Raw genomic sequence first — 16,903 nt, forward strand, 5'->3', positions numbered from 1 at the left:
TAAATCAACTTATTGTCTGTAGGTGTAGATGAGCTAATCTAATGCAGACTTTCTTAAACCAATCAGTGGAACACTCTTCCAGGAAAGATTAATCGATGTGATGCCCTACTTACATTCACTCAACAAGGAGGGGAGGAAGGTTTAAATAACATTTAAATAACAAATAACATTTATTTGGGAAACATGGCATGTTATATCCTCCTCTTGCTGAGTTGTAACACATCAATATATTAACATTTCAGGAATGATCTGCAGTAAAGAAATCTGGTGATTAAGCAGGGCTTGGCATATAGCAGGTTCTCTTTATATGTTTGATAAATGAATGAACTTCGTTTAATCTATTTTTTCCCAGACTTGTTTGACCATGGAACTCTAGTTTTTTCCTAATAACATCTCACAAGGCTATTGTTTGATAAATAAGTACTTTAATAAAACACTGTCTTAGCAAGAAATGGAAACAACCTGTCTAGTGATGGATAAATGGATAAAGAAAATGAGTCTATATATGTTTAATGGAATGTTATCTAGCAATAAGAAGAAGGAGATACTACTATTTGCAACAACATGGATGGACTTCGAGGGCATTATGATAAACTAAGCCAGACAGAGACAGAAAAATAGTATATGGTATCACTTGGATGTGAAATCTAAAAAAAAAAAAAATCCATAGAAACAGAGTCAATTGGGGGAAATGGGTGATATTGATCTAAGGATACAAATGTTCAGTTATAAGACAAATAGCTTCTGAGGATCTAATATACAGCATGGTGACTATAGTTAATAATACTGTACTCTATACTTGAAATTTATAAAGTGAGGAGATCTTAAGTGTTCTCATCAAAACAAGCAAAACCAAAAAATGGTAACTGAAGTCACGGATGTGTTAATTAGCTCGACTGGGGCAATCATTTCACAGTGTATATGTATATCAAATTTTGACATTGTACATTTTAAATATGTACAATTTTATTTATCAATTAGATGCCAATAAAGCTGGGGGAAAACACTGTCTTAGATATTTACTAAATATTAAATGCTAAAGTCTGAAAAAGATTTTAAAAAGTTAAAGTCTTAGATAATAGTTTAGCAATAGCTGCTAGTAAATGCTAGTATATAGCGTCTCTTGATAGTGAATGAAGAAAATATAAGTTTATACCATTAAATACTGAGCCTACTCACAAAATAAGTTTATTCACTGAAATTCTCAACCCAGTGATGCTATCCTCAGGTCAGTTCTAAAGTCATTCTGGAGACTATCCAGTGGGTTCTGAGGTTCTATGCCCTGGAGTTTTTCATGTTTTTCTAATTCTGAAAGATCTGTCTTCTGTACAACTGAGGGGTTTCATCATGAGCATGATAGTCCTGCCCAGTACACACATTTATTTCATGGAAGATTGACAGCCATCAACCTAGAACACTTTTGAGTTCACTTATATTAGTCTTTACTTTTAATATGTATTTTTAAAGTGCCACAAAATGACATTTTTGTAAGCACGTCACAAAAACTGTGATAGACTATATGAAGGGTATTTGACTGACTATATTGCAAAACGAAAGAAAGCTCTGCCACCAAGCAACTGTGATCTTGAACTCCATGTGTTAGACAAAATAGAAAAAAATCTCTGTGCAAAACTGTATCTACCAGTCTTACGCTTGATAACAAATTACTCTATCAGCAGAAGACCAAATTATACACACCCTGCAAGCTACCATTAATATACCTGCTATAAAGTTAAAAAAATGAACACTGTTGATTAGGCAACGTTTCTTAAGTCAGGTGTTCACACAGAGTTTAATGAAGCCACTTACTCTGCAGGGTCAGGCTCATGCTGCGCTCCACTGCCCCAGCATCATTGGTAGCTACGCACGTATAATCACCGGCATCTTCATTCTATGGAAATAAGCAGTGTTTTATAAAAATGTGAGCCTACAGAATGGGGCAAATAACTTTTTCCACCAGGATGCTAATATAAAATTTAATTTTTGAGAAGGGGTTGGAATGGAAATAGAAAAACCTACATTATTTTATATCATAAAGGGGTTTAAGAGAAAAGAAAAAGAAGAAAAAAAATCCCATTCTAAGTTTTCAAAACAGCTATTCTTGCTCTCTGGGAATAATAATTGCTAGGAAACCAAAGCAAAACTAACATTTTTTATAACCTTCTATCCAAAATTAGCTCACTAAAGAAAAATGCCTACTTTCTTCTTCTAGATATCTTAAAAAGCATTAAAATATTGAGGACAAATTAACAAATATTGAGACTTCCTAATGGGGGTTATTAAAATAAATTAAGGATGAACAAGGTAAACTAATTTACTGATAATGGTGAATCATAGAATATAAGTCACAATATTATAAATATGTGGTATAAGGGGTGCCTGGGTGGCTCAGTCAGTTAAGTGTCTGGCTCTTGATTTCAACTCGGGTCATGATCTCAGGGTCGTGAGATTGAGCCCTGTGTCAAGCTCTGCATTGACAGCACGGAACCTGCTTGGGAATCTTTCTCTCCCCTTTTCTTTCTGCCCCTTCCCCACTCACTCTCTCTCAAAATAAATTTTTAAAAAACCTACAAAAATAGTACTATATGAGTTTAGATTTGGTGACTAATTCATCACAGATTTTGCTAAAGTCTTGTGAATAGAATTTGTTAACAGAAACACTAAGTAAATAAAGGAGAACTAAATTGCAGGAAGTAGAGGAGGGTGGGAAAAGGAAGACATGTTTAATTGGGGGTGTTATATAATATCCAAATAGAAATTTTCAATAAGAAATGGTAAATGGGAACATTTCAGGGTTGGAGATAGATATCTAAGTATCTGAAACTGTGTGGTGAAAAAAATTAGTATTAGCATTAATATTGGTATTAGAAGAATTACCAATGGCTTCAGAAGTAGCAATACTTAGATACAGAAGGGGGAATGTGGTAATGAAGAAATGTGTTACAGCAGTTAAAAGTAGAAATCATCTCAAAATTGAAGGGACAATGAACAACATCACATTGAAATGAAACCCAGGAGAATGAAAGACTAAGAGTGATTCATTGGATTAGGTGATTAAATATTGTATTTTAATTATTATTTCAATTAATTCTACAATGCATTAAAAATCACTCATATGTAATCTAGTTGAGAAATTTTTAGATAAAATATCTCATTCACTTGGCCCTCAAATTAGAATAACTTAAAGCAACACTCATTTTCTGAATTACTGAAGCTTTTGGAAGGCTTGATATAGTTATTGGCCTTAGAGATGAAAGTTATCCTATATTTTAGTTGTAGTTATGTTTGCAATTCTTCAATTTCTGTGTTCTGAAACAGATTTGAGGAAGTTATCTAATGATGCTAAATAATAATGGCTCAATGATTGGGAACAAAGCAAAATTATTTTATTGCTTATATTTCTGTGAAAAGTCTAAAAATAATCAATTTGAACCATGTTTCAGTTTTCTATAAAAACCCATTGATTCAGATTTTATGATTTAAATAGGAATGCAAGAGGAACTTTTTCCTTTCATGGCACCTGCAGAGAGGGATTAATTGTGGCAGTTAAAGTGCACATCAACGATTTCAGCGTGACTTACTACAGTGCCATAAATGGCCAAGGAGCCATTGAGAAGTTGACGGATTCTGTGGTTAATTTCAATATCCACTCCTTTTCTGCTCCATTGGATGGTAGGGGCAGGATCTCCTTTCACTTCACAATTCAAGACTGCATTACCACCAAGTGGCTCAATCCAATTAGAAGGGTAATCACCTTTGAAGACTGGAGGTTCTGGGAAATAACAACAGATAATTAATTATAAGTAAAAGGAAGCTCTGATAATTTATTTGTTATTTTGACCTATTTAGAAAGATAACTTAGTGAAGAAGGGAAAAGCCACTTTTGAACACCATGAATTTTCCAGAATCAACTGCTCATGCTAATCAACCAGATAATTTTGTTAGTTTCAATAATCTAAGCAGATGATTCCATTTTGTACCAAATGATCTCTTTGCTTACCTACTTTTGAATTGAACGTTGATAATTTTTTATTTCTTAGGAGTGTGCACATCTGTGAAATAGGACTAGATGGATTTAATGAACTGAAGTTATATAAGCAAGCAAAATGCAAACTATTCATTGTAAATAAGTGATAAACTAAAAATAGAGCATGCTTACCTACCTTTCACATAAACAAATCCTATTGCCTTCACAAAACCAACACTGTTCTCTGCGGTGCACACGTAAGTACCCGAATCCTCTTTTGACACTCTTTCAATAACAAGTTCACTGTGTCCATTAACACTGTCAAAGTGGGCTGAGAGAAACAAGTTAGGAAACGACATAAATGCCTCTAAGTAACCTAGGAAAAGAATCACAACAGCTCAATATTTTGCAGGTTGGATTTATGAGCTGGTCAGCAGTTGAACCAGAGATCTCATCATGACATTGGAGAAGAAAGCCTTTTCCACAGATTTATTCCTCTGAGCTATTGGCTAGGTCTATAGACACTTGTTTGAAGAATGAAAAAAACAGCAGAAGGAACAGGAAAAGAGAATGAAAACAAACATCCTTTAAAATTATTTTAGATTTAAAGTACCTTTTCATCTCAAAGCATTGCCTAAATCTGGCTCACCGTCTCTCCAGGTTTCAAAATCTTTCATTCAGACATATGACATTTTCCATTTCATTTATCTCACCACCACTTTTCCTCCCAAACACTTTATATCAAAACATGAAAATGTTTTCAGTTGTAATTCAACTGACTTGGCAGGTCAGAGGGGAAATCATGAAAAACATATGTTGGTTAGGTAATAATGACAACATGATTAAATTTGTGATAATTTAAACTTCTCCATAAATGGTGATGATATAAATATTTATGAAGGTAGTTATAATATTTGGAATAGAGTATAAGGTAAACATGCTAATCCTAAAACAACTGATACTAAATAAGATTCTGATTAGACCAGCCAATGTCTAATTATTTAGGTATGTTTACCTTGCATGCTTTCCCCCAAATTATTTCAAAAGATTTCATTCTGCTGAATATTAAGTGGAAAATTAAGCTTTAAAAATTTAAATAGCTAAATTAGTATTATACCGTCAGAAAACAGCACTGATTAGGTTGTGGGGTTTTTTTAAGTGATAAATTGCATTTATTTTTAAAAATAAATTTATTTAAGTTTTAAATATAATTTAGCGTCAAGTTAGTTAACATACAGTGCATACAGTGTGCTCTTGGCTTCGGGAGTAGATTCCCATGATTCATTGCTTACATATAACACCCAGTGCTCATCCCAACAAGTGCCCTCCTCAATGCCCATCACCCATTTTCTCCTTTCCCCCAGTACCCCCATCAACCCTCAGTTTGTTCTCTGTATTTAAGAGTCTTTTATGGTTTGCCTCCCTCTCTGTTTGAAACTATTTTTTTAGACTCTATTTTTCCTAAGTGAGGTATACTATTATTATTAAGGTAATATAGTTGATGAATTTCAGTCATTAAGATCAATCTTTTATAACAGAAAAACTCAAGCTTGTTATTTCTTTTCTAGCAAGACATTTATTAAATGCCAATAGTGCAGTATTTTAGAATTCAATTTTGGGAAATGACCACTTCTTATTACTGATGATGTCTTTGTGCTGATGACAAAGTCTAACAAATAAGGAAACACTTGTCCTCCCAGAGAGGAGTGCTCCGGGGTTCCAGGCACTACCTTAACATGTAGTGCACATAGTGACTAAAGGATTTCTGCATAGCTGATCTACATTATAAGAGAGGCTAACAGATGTTAATTCATACAGCAAGAAGCAGAGTTCTCCTCTGTAAAATTAGGTGAATCTTCAGCACTCTACCAGTGCCACCTTAATCCATTTATCAGTGATGAAGGAGGTCCAGTGAGGGCAAATTTAGGTACCTGTGTATACCATATTGTCTTCTCAGGGAGGAAGGAGATTATTTTTAGGTAAAAACATCTACTAATATTCTAAAATATATGGTCCTGTGATTACCTTATCCTTTCAAAAGAATGAAAAAAGAACATATATACTGGGTATAGGATAAAATCCAGGCAAAGGTACATATTTTGCAGAACTTAAAGCAATCAATTTTTCATGTAACTTTTCAATCAATTCCCACAGCTAAAGGAAATGGAGATTGCTTCAGAGTTCTTTATGGGTGCATTTATTTACTTCTTAAGAATTAAATTACCAACCTGGGATAATATTGTTATTGAAGGTCCATGTTAACTTGGGCAATGGAATCCCAGTGGCTTTACAGCTTAATCGTAGCTGTTCTCCTTTATTTAAAGACACATCTCCAGGAAGTTCAGTAAAAGTGGGGAGAACGTGCACCGTCACACTGACCATGTGTGTATCTTCACCTGCAGCATTGTTAGCAACACAGGTATAGGTGCCAGAATCCTCCGGCTTAAATAAAGAAAAATCATAGTGTTTAAGATTACATAATCTTACATCATATTACATAAAGGACATAAAATTGCATAGCTTGGTTCCCAAAGGAGCACTCTTATTTAAAGGCAGTTTAAATTTCCATCTTGTAGTCTGAACCATCTGGCTAGCTTTTGCACAACATAATTTAAAATGTGTAAGAGTTTAAACAAAAGCCCATACCTTACAGAACTACAGCATTTTACAGTAATAAGATCTCAGAAAACTGTACAAAAGTTCTAAAGTTTACTAAACATCAAGAGTACTGACACTCCGCAAACTACAGATAAAGAACAAATAATTTCATTCTTTCTTTTTTAATATAATTTATTGTCAAGTCGGCTAACATATAGTATATACAGTGTGCTCTTGGTTTTAGGGGTAGATTCCTGTGATTCATCACTTGATATACAACACCTAGTGCTCATCCCAGTAAGTGCCCTCCTCAATGTCCATCACCCAGAACAAATAATTTCAAAGGCTGGTAGCATCTTGACAGCATAGCTGCTCTCTTGGTAATGTGGCACCAAAGACCCCCAAAATTATCACAGGAAATAGAAGTTTCACTTGCTAAATCCACCGGCTGGTCTTGGCACTCATCTTACTAGATGTCCTGGCAACATCTGACACAATTTTGACCCCCTTTTCTTCTAAACCATGTCCTCACTTGGCTACCAGGCTACCCCGTTCTCCTAGTTTCCTTCCCACCTCACTGGTGGCTCCATTTTCAGCTCCTTTTCATGGCTTTCCTTTAACATTAATGTTGTTATGTTGGTATGTGGGAGAGCTCAATCTGGTCCTCTTTTCTTATTTGCACTTGGTTCCTTAGTGCATCCAGTCTCATGGTTCTAAGTGCCACCCATATGCTGATGTATACGAGTATTTGCAGCCCACGTCTTTCTTCCAAAGTCCAATTACACTGAAGTTCCCATTTCACCCCTCTGCTTGTATGTCCCAAAGACATCTCAAAGTCATGTCCGAAACTGGACTCCCAATTTCCCTTTTGCCATCCTGTTTCACCTGTAGCCTTTCACCATCTCAGCTGATGGCTATTTTGTCCTTCCAGTTGCTAATGCCTTTAGTTCTCAGACATTTGAGTCACTTGTACTCTTCTTTTTCACACTCTACTCGCAATCTACCTAGGATATCCTAGAATATATGCAGAATCCAACCACTTCCCACCTCTTGTAGGCTAACAGAATTTCTCATCTGACTCTAAACCATCTCATCTGACTCCAAACCATCTTCCCAACAGGTGTTTCTGCTTCCACTCTTGCCTCCCTACCGTGTATTCTTATTATAGTCGCCAATGTAGTATTGCAAAAACATGAGGCATTTAATAACATTGCTCCCAGTCTCAAAACCTGCAATGGATTCTACTTTATTCAAAGTAAAACACAAAATTGTTATAATCTACGAGACACTATATTATCTGGCCTCCATTTTTTTTTTTCATATCTTTCTTCTTTTGTTCTTCTTTGCTTTTACTGGTCTCCTGTTCCTCCAATGTATCAGGCATGTTCCCACCTTATGTTTCTTCCAGATATTTGAGGGAGGAACATCCCAGTTTTATCTGCTTGTGATGCTCTTCCCCCAGATATTGGCTTGGCTAACTCACTTCAAGTTTTTTCAAATGTTCCCTTCCCAAAGGAGATTCACTCTGACTCTCCTATTTAAAACTATAACTAGTACCCCTCCAAACTCTGATCCCTTATACCTTGTTCATCTATTTTTCATAATACTTATTTTCTTCTATGTATATTGTTTATTATTTTAATTGTCTATCTCCCTTCTCTAGACATAAATTGCATGAAGGCAAGGATCTTTTAGTCTTTTGTTTCCTGATGTATTACCAGTGCCTAAACAGAGAAGCTATTCAGTAAATATTTGTCGAATTAATGATTGAATGCTTCTGAGTGCATTAAGGCCCATGGTAGACTTTTTCCTTATCTTTTAAAACGTTTAAGAGGGGCACTCTGGTGGCTCCGTCGGTTAAGTGCCCCACTCTTGATTTCAGCTAAGGTCATGATCTCATGGTTCATGAGATCGAGCCCTTTGTTGGGCTCTGCACTGACAGCACAGAGCCTGCTTCGGATTCTATCTGTCTCCCTCTCTCTCTCTGCTTGGAATTCTCTCTCTGCCCTTCTCCCACTTGCACGTACATGTGTGCACTCAAAAATAGACATTTAAAAATATTAAAAAAATTTTTTAATGTTAATTTATTTTTGAAAGAGAGAGACAGAGTGCAAGTAGGGGAGGGGCAGAGAGAGAGAGGGAGACATAGACTCTGAAGCAGGCTCCAGACTCTGAGCTGTCAGTACAGAGCTCGACGCAGGGCTCAAACCCACCAACCGTGAGATCATGACCTGAGCTGAAGTCAGACGCTTAACCAACTGAGCCATCCAGGCGCCCCTGAAAATATTTTTAAAATATTTAAGGATATATATTGTTTTGCACTGAAACATTAAAGAATTGATTGGAAATGTAGCATAAAAACTGTAATCACTAACTGTAGGTACAATCTAAATTTGGTTGGCTGCATACTGTTGTTTTTTTTTAAAGGGCAAACTGGAATAAGTCATATTCCCTGTAAAAGTCTTTCCACCTCCATATCATTTAACTGTCCTTAAATTCCCAGGTTATGACAAGTTTAAAATCAAGGAATTTATAAAAGTGAAGCACTTAAAAATCGAGTGTACATACTATTCACAAATAGATTTCTAGTTATTATTTGTGTCTTTCATCTGGTATTTAGAAACTACCTTATTGTTATTTTTTTAACGTGTCTGAGTCATTATCCCACTAAAAGTCTAAACTTTTCTTTCTCATTTAATTCCTTCAGGTCTATAAATGCAATTGAAGGCCCAAATTCAACATTCTTGAGCTTAGAGGTAATCCCCATTAAAGATATTCACTAGTTTACATTAACAAATTTATCCTTATTTTATTAATTCTAAAATTCACATTTTTAACTCTTAATACCTCAGAAGCTAGGGTATTAAAAATACATAAAAATTGATGATCTTCTCTAGTTTATTTAACTGAATTTTTTTCTTTCTTAGTGGTACATAAAATAATGGTACATCTTGTAATAATGGAAATTTAAATCTGAATAAATACAACTTTTGCTGGCACATGTGGTTGAGTTAGGACTTAGTGACACAGCCTATTACTGGGATTATTTATGTGGTAATCCCAGGAGTCTGAGTAATGGCTGAAATTATACTATAAAGTTAATGTGATCAAATTTTGTCATTTTAATCTGTTCAAATTTAATTCCACAAAGATTTTATAATGGGGCTTAGGCATTTTGAAGGGTAATGAATGGGAATAAGGTATATACAGAAGCTCTGAAAATGATTCACATTTGTTTCATATTTGGTGCCAAGTATTGATACTCTCAAACCACACAGTAAATGTTTTAAAAAGTCATGTAGTATGCATATATACAGAATATTCTTCCAGTGGGCTACCACTGTAAAACTAAGATACTTCTCATAGCTACTATTCTGTAGACTGGCTAAGTGCCACCTAACAATATTCAAACATCTCAGCTTGCATAGATGGATCTCTAAGACTTTAGTTTCCTCGTCAATGATAAGAAAGGGTTATTGAAAATCCTGAAAAGAACAGAAAAACTACTTTTTATTATTTGCTTAATAACACATCAGACATTCTTATATCTCTGTTCTTCTAATCATTCCCATTCATGGTTACAAACACAGAATATAACAGAGGCACTTAGAATTTTTCCTGATAAATAGATTTCCACAAAAATAAAACCATTTTAGAAGGAGGTCATTTATGAGTTCCTACTATCTGTTAAATATTATTCTCAAACCTGGGCCACAAAATGAAACATGCATAAAATTCATTTTTTGGCCTGAATATGTAAGAGTATTTTTCTTTTGTTATTAAAGAGTATATTTCCAAGCTAAGCTACGAAAAGAAAAAAGGTGAATTACTAATCTGGTTTAATGTATCCATTCACAGCTATTAAACTTACCACAACATTTTCCAGAATAAGTTCTCCATAGGGCTCAAGAGTATACTTTCCTAATAAGTTAGTTAAACGAACGTCGTCTTTTTTCCAGTTGATTGCTGGTGTGGGGATTCCATCAGCCACGCATGGAAGAATGGCTTGTGAATTCTCATTGACCGTATAGTGTACTTCTGTGCTTCGGATTCTAGGTGGTACTATGAAGAGTTTAAAAAAGATAGTCATTCATGATGTCGAATTCAACAGTATCCTCATTCACACTGAAAATCAGCACACAAAAGACTCTTTTGGGGATCATTTTGCCGCCAAGTAGTAAAATAAAGTCTATTAAGACATTGATTTGTTTGTTATCATGAAAGATGCCTACAGCAAAAACTTTAAGGGATTTGAATTTGTTGAATATATTCGAAATCAGTTTCTGAACAAGTGACATAGAAATAGATTAGGAATCTTTAGCTTTTATTTGGCTTCTGAAGTTTTTCTTAAGTTTCTTATTCTTATTGCAGTGAAGTAAAACAAACAAACTAGAGCAACAAAACCTCAAAATGCATCCATGATTGGATAATTACTGGATTTGTATCACAGACATATCGTGAGAACACACTAATAAAAGTCACCAGTTGAAAACACCATAAAACACTCCCCCCATATTGAATGTCACGAAGTGCTACAGAAAAAAAATTTATTGCAGTATTTCACATGTGTTTCAACAATTGCAAGTAAACCCAGGTCAAGACAATTCAGCTTTTATACTGTCACAGAGGAAATTTTTATAGTGATTTCAGAATTCTGTGCAAATACTTCCTATTCCTCAAATTACTTTGAACTGGAATTTAGGCAATACAGAAAGATCAATTGACTATTTTGTGTACTAACAAATACCTTAGGGGACTTGGAACTATGACATTTACTTCTAAAGAAAAGGCTTTAAAAGTATGTGGATCCTGAGAAACTTAACAGGAACCCATGGGGGAGGGGAAGGAAAAAAAAAAAAAAAGAGGTTAGAGTGGGAGAGAGCCAAAGCATAAGAGACTCTTAAAAAATGAGAACAAACTCAGGGCTGATGGGGGGGGTGGAGGGGGGATGGGTGATGAGTATCGAAGAAGGCATATTTTGGGATGAGCACTGGGTGTTGTATGGAAACCAATTTGACAATAAATTTCATATATTTAAAAATAAATAAATAAAAGCATTAAGAATACTTGGCTTAAAAAGTAAAAATACACCCCCCCAATGAATTTTGGAATTATTCCAACATATCAGAAATAGATTAATTTTAATGGCATTTTAAAAAGTGACAGGACAAAAGTTGTATTCAGCAAAAATTATTTTTTGATTATATGAGTAAATATATAAATCTTATATGAATGATTATATGCACAAACATAGATAATAGGGAAAACAAAAATGCATTTTGCTGAATGGAACATCGTAAATATTCGATTCATTTTTAATTAATTTATACTGTATTTTTATTAGCTCCTTTATCCTGGTTTCCTAGGGGTTGATATTTCAAGTTTGCTTGTGGTTACAAAGTTGCAACATTAGTATATTTACTTCAATTCATTCTTTTTCAAAATGAAAATGTTAAGGCTATGATTTTATATTTGATTTTAACCCTGGCCTACACACCATACATTTTGATATATAGACTCCTTATGTTTATTATTTTCTAAATAATATGAAAATAAAAACATATTCTTTGACCTGCTTGTTAACTGGAATGGTATTTTAAATTTGCCTGGGGTTGAGGTTTTGGCATTAAAAGATTTTTACATGTTTCTATCTTTATTGCATTGTGGGCAGGAATTGTGGCCTTATTTTTAAATCATATTAATGACTGTTTTATTGTTTAGTATATAGTCAATTTTGGTAAATTTTCTACAAATATTTAAGAAGGAGAACTATTATTTATTTGAAGCTAAAGAACTAATGTGTGTTGATTAGTTCAGTTATATTAACTGAAAGCAGGTATAAACCAGTGGGAGTATTTAGAAAACTCAGAAATGCTGATTTAAAAATTGGGGCTATTATTTATTTATTTATTCAATTAAAAATGTGTCTATTTGAAATCACTACTTTAATGCTGAAGTTGTAGAAAATTCAAATACACCTGAAAGATAAAAAACAGCTTTCACAAATTTTTTTTAAAAAAGAAAAAAGCAGAAACTCACCATTATAAGAATTACCTCTAAAAACAGCAGTTGAAAAGAGTTTGTTTCCTAACATTGATATCAATAGGTGGTCTATCTTTAGTTTAAAATACATTAACAACTAAAATATTTCAATGCTGATCCTTAGATATTTTGTTAGTTGTCTGAATACAAAGAAAGATTTTTTTTCTATTATAAAAATATACTTGTAAATATTTTGCTACTTTAAAATAATGAATCAAATAGATTTCCAACTCTCATTAGGTTCATACTATATTTATAATGTATCTCACGTGGTGGTTAGTTTTGAGTCAATATCATTTGCAACTTGAGAAGTAAAGCAGAATAATCACAAAACACAAATGGATCCCATAAATAGGATCAGTAGCCAAAGTATAAATCCCAATAAGCATAAGATGAGGGGATTACTGGCAACACATTAATTATTTTGGCTATCTTAAGGAAATCTTTCTCACACACATATAATCACAGCTTTTCTTTTGCCCACACAAATAACCAGAGCCTACATATTAGAAAGGTAAGTGTACCTACACAACCACACACACACACACACACACACACACACCACTTTGGATTACGGGTTTTGCATGGCTTTGACTTTCACCCTATCTTTTCTTGGTGGTCTTTTCTCTTTGCCACGGCAATGTAGCAGATTGAAATAATGTCAAACAACCTACCATGGACAGTGAGCTTGGCGCTCGTGCTGCTTGATCCTGCCACGTTAGCTGCCATGCACGTGTACTGGCCAGCATCATCAGGCTGAGCAAATGCTATCTGCAGGGCCCCAGAGCTGAGGATGCGTTGGCGGACTGATTCCATAACTGCATGCCCATCTTTATGCCAGGTAATATCAGGTGGTGGGAGGCCATCTGCCTCACATGGTAGGGAGATGGGTTTATCCACAGCAGTGGTATATTCCTTTGGATGAGGGCTAATGACTGGAGGAACTAAAAGATACAAAGTTTATCTTAAAAGCATACACTAGGAAATGACATAAAGCAATAATGTCCTTTATGCTATTACAGTTTCGTAGGAGGTAGTATGGTTTAGTAGTTGGAATTAAAATCCCAACTTCACCCATCATTAATTGTTTGACCTTGGGATAAAAGCTCATAAGCCTCAATTTTTCTTATCTGTATAATGACTTTTATACTGGTGTTTAAGAACAAAATGCATTAGACAATGCTAGGTGTTTAGTAAATTACCTAGCTTAAACTTTAAACAAAAAATATTTGGTAATAATAATCTTAATAATGATATATTTAAACAGACTCTTGCTACAAACGCATACCAAATGATATAGATGAAGTGTCTTGAAGAAAAGCTGCCTTCTGCTTCCAATGAGATGTAATCGGTCAATATTTATGTCCATAACAATTACAAATGCTGACAGCATTAAAGGAAAAAAAAAATTTAAAGCCTCAGAGAACTATGGAAGCAATAAGAACTAGAAGGACTAAATTTCCAGAGAAGGGCCAAAAGCAAGGTGAGCTGGTAATTGTTTTTTTCCCATAGAATCTGCTGAGTGTAGGTACAGGCTAGAGGTTGAGAACTAGAGTGTGGTATAACTTCAGGGCCACTGATGGTAAAAAGAAAAACAAACAAAACTTAGCAATCACAGAGGCAACAGTAGCAAAATTAGAGAGACCTCTGGGGCCTTAAATAAAATGCCATTTCCTTCTATATGAGACATTTTTGAATTCTGATTTTCAATGGAAGACAAAAGAACAAAGTGGAAATCTGTGGGAAGGGTAAAATATCCTCTAGTTTCATGGGACCTAGAAAACAAACATTCATCTGAAGGAGACCTAATTTAAAAAAAGAAGAAGGGGAGAGAAAAAGCAAGTAAGAGGAAAACCCCCTAGGAGTTGTGAATTGATAGTAAAGGAAAGCATCTACGGGGTAGTTGATTTTCCATCCCAAAATAGGATAAATTCCAAAGCTGTTGTTACCAAGTTCAATGCTGAACTAATACTACTCTTATTTTAGGCACTTGAAAATATACTGGCATGTCATATTGGTAACATGTACAATATAAGCATATGTGTAGCACAATTCCTGATACAAATGCTTTGAGTATTTAGAAAATTGACCCAACATGTGGCATTGTCTACTAAGTCTCTGTTCATGCTGATTTCTGATGGTTTTGCAGAATATTGTGTTAGTTTTTAGGGCTAATGAGTTTGGCTTAATTTCTTTACCCCTCTCAGCCAAGTCTCTCCACAATGTGTCTTCTCCCATGGGGTCCTTGCTAATAAATATTTTAATTGAACTTCTTTATTAAAATGAGTGTCTATATGATCATCTAGACACCCCACAGATGTGAGGAGAGATTATGGGTTCAAATGAGATTGGGATAGGCAGATCCAGGTTTGATCCTGATACTGCATTATCATAAACTCTGATAATAAGGGAGTCCAAGTTCACACAAGATTAGTAAACATAATGAAATGAAACTTTAAGTATTTTTTAAGTTTGCTTTCAGTAAATCCTTGATATTTATTAAGCATGAAAGATTGGCACAATCTCAAAGCACAGCAAGCAGAATGCTGTTAACTACATATTAATTTCAGTTGCTGTGTAACTTCATTATTCACTAAATTCATTGAGTCATGTAAGCGATTGCCTAGTTTGTTGTTCCTTTAAATAATTATTTTTCTTCATATTTAATAAATAAAATCATAAAAGGTAAAAAAAAAAAAAAAAAAAAAAAAAAAAGCATACACTAGGGTATTACTCCAGCAAAGTGAAGTCACACTGAAAAGAAACAAAATCCCGACTTTACCGTATTATCATTGAAGGATCACTACACTGTTTTCATTGGCAAAGAAAATTCTTTGAGCCACTTTCAGAAAATTATTCTCTACATAGTTAATAAATGTAAATGATAATCAATTTTAAATGAGGGCATAACTATATGTTCCTGATACTACATGCCTAGAAAATAGAAAATTTAGGTTGTGTCAACAGAGGCATTTTCTTTAACATACTGTATTATGTGATTCACTTCAGCTATCTAAACTTTCAGAATAGACCCCTTCAAGGTTTAAAAATCATTCCACTGCTGAGAGATACTTTTACTCAAATATTTCCTACAGTGGTTAGTGTCTCAAATACAGTGGCCACATTTAACAAAGTACTGTTTGAATGACTGAATAAATAAATGAATAGATCATGGAAAAGAATTATACAGATAAAACTATTCCCACTTTTTCAGAAAGCTATGGAAGAGCTTATGATAAGGAATTCTCTTCCTAGTGATTAGAGTAGGTTGATTACCATTTAGGGATTGGCCTGGATCTTTTGTTGAGCCTCAAAGAAATATTAAATAATTGTGAGAGAGCAATCAAACACAAAGGAGGAAAAACTAGTCACAAGTACACAGGAGAGAAAGGAGAGGATGACCCACCCGTGTCACTGAAAGTCCAGAGAAGTGACAAAGTGCCGAGGACAATGACAGTAAAAATATCCTTTTAAGCATGTGCAGACAAAACCCACAAACAACAAAAACTACTACCCATTCAAGAAAGTTGAAGAGAGAAGCAAAGCCAACAGTATTCACTGTTACCATATTCAGAATGTGTAGTGGAATCACAAATGAGATCTCAGAGATCCACTGATCCAAGCAACACTCTGTGCATGGCAAGTCCCGGAGACCTAGAACTATCTGCTGTATCTCCAGAGGATATGGAGATGTGGTCAACCACACAGAGAACAAATTTTAAGATACACTACTGGTGGTGAGTAAAATAAAATCAGCAAGTTGTGAAAAAATACAAATAACCATATTAAAATCATTATTTGGTTGGGCTTGTATTTGCTATTATATACTGTTTCTGCAAGAAGAGAGATTTGGTTCAGAATTTTCATGCCTCTAAAGCATGCAGTTATTTCTGGTTGCTTTTGAAATGTTGAAATGCTATTAATCACCTACTGTGTTTCTTTGTCCCATAACTGCTCAGATTTTAATCAATTTTAATCAATTAGTGAAGGAAAAAAACCCTCCTATATGGAACTGTTCTTTCCATGATCTCCATGTTGCCAAAACCAATGAATATTTATTGGTCCTTATCCCAACTGACCTCTCACTCACATTCAACAAATTGTCCACTCCCTTCTTGAAATGATCTCCTCTCCTAGTTTTCATACGGCTTTCCTCCAACATCTCTGCCTGCTCCTTTGTATTCTTTTCTAGCATCCTCTCTTTCCTCAGACTGTTTCTTAAACAATGCACAGTACTGGGTCTTTGTTTTTAGTTCTTTTCGGTCCAAATTCCGATCCAGTCTTGTGGGCTGAAAT

At 34.6% G+C, this 16,903-nt stretch overlaps 1 protein-coding gene across 1 annotated transcript in view; it reads right to left on the reverse strand.

Moving 5' to 3' along the window:
- HMCN1 (hemicentin 1) overlaps positions 1 to 16,903 on the reverse strand; it is a 465,407-nt gene that overhangs the window by 44,953 nt on the left and 403,551 nt on the right. The window contains exons 81-86 of the mRNA XM_042924627.1: positions 13,282 to 13,551; positions 10,437 to 10,627; positions 6,196 to 6,409; positions 4,164 to 4,298; positions 3,582 to 3,772; positions 1,810 to 1,891 (exon numbers count right to left, since the gene is read on the reverse strand). Coding sequence (XP_042780561.1) covers positions 1,810 to 1,891; positions 3,582 to 3,772; positions 4,164 to 4,298; positions 6,196 to 6,409; positions 10,437 to 10,627; positions 13,282 to 13,551 — 1,083 coding nt within the window. The remainder of the gene's footprint in view (positions 1 to 1,809; positions 1,892 to 3,581; positions 3,773 to 4,163; positions 4,299 to 6,195; positions 6,410 to 10,436; positions 10,628 to 13,281; positions 13,552 to 16,903) is intronic.

The sequence above is a fragment of the Panthera leo genome, chromosome F3, assembly GCF_018350215.1.
Source record: "Panthera leo isolate Ple1 chromosome F3, P.leo_Ple1_pat1.1, whole genome shotgun sequence".
Classification (NCBI taxonomy): domain Eukaryota; kingdom Metazoa; phylum Chordata; class Mammalia; order Carnivora; family Felidae; genus Panthera; species Panthera leo.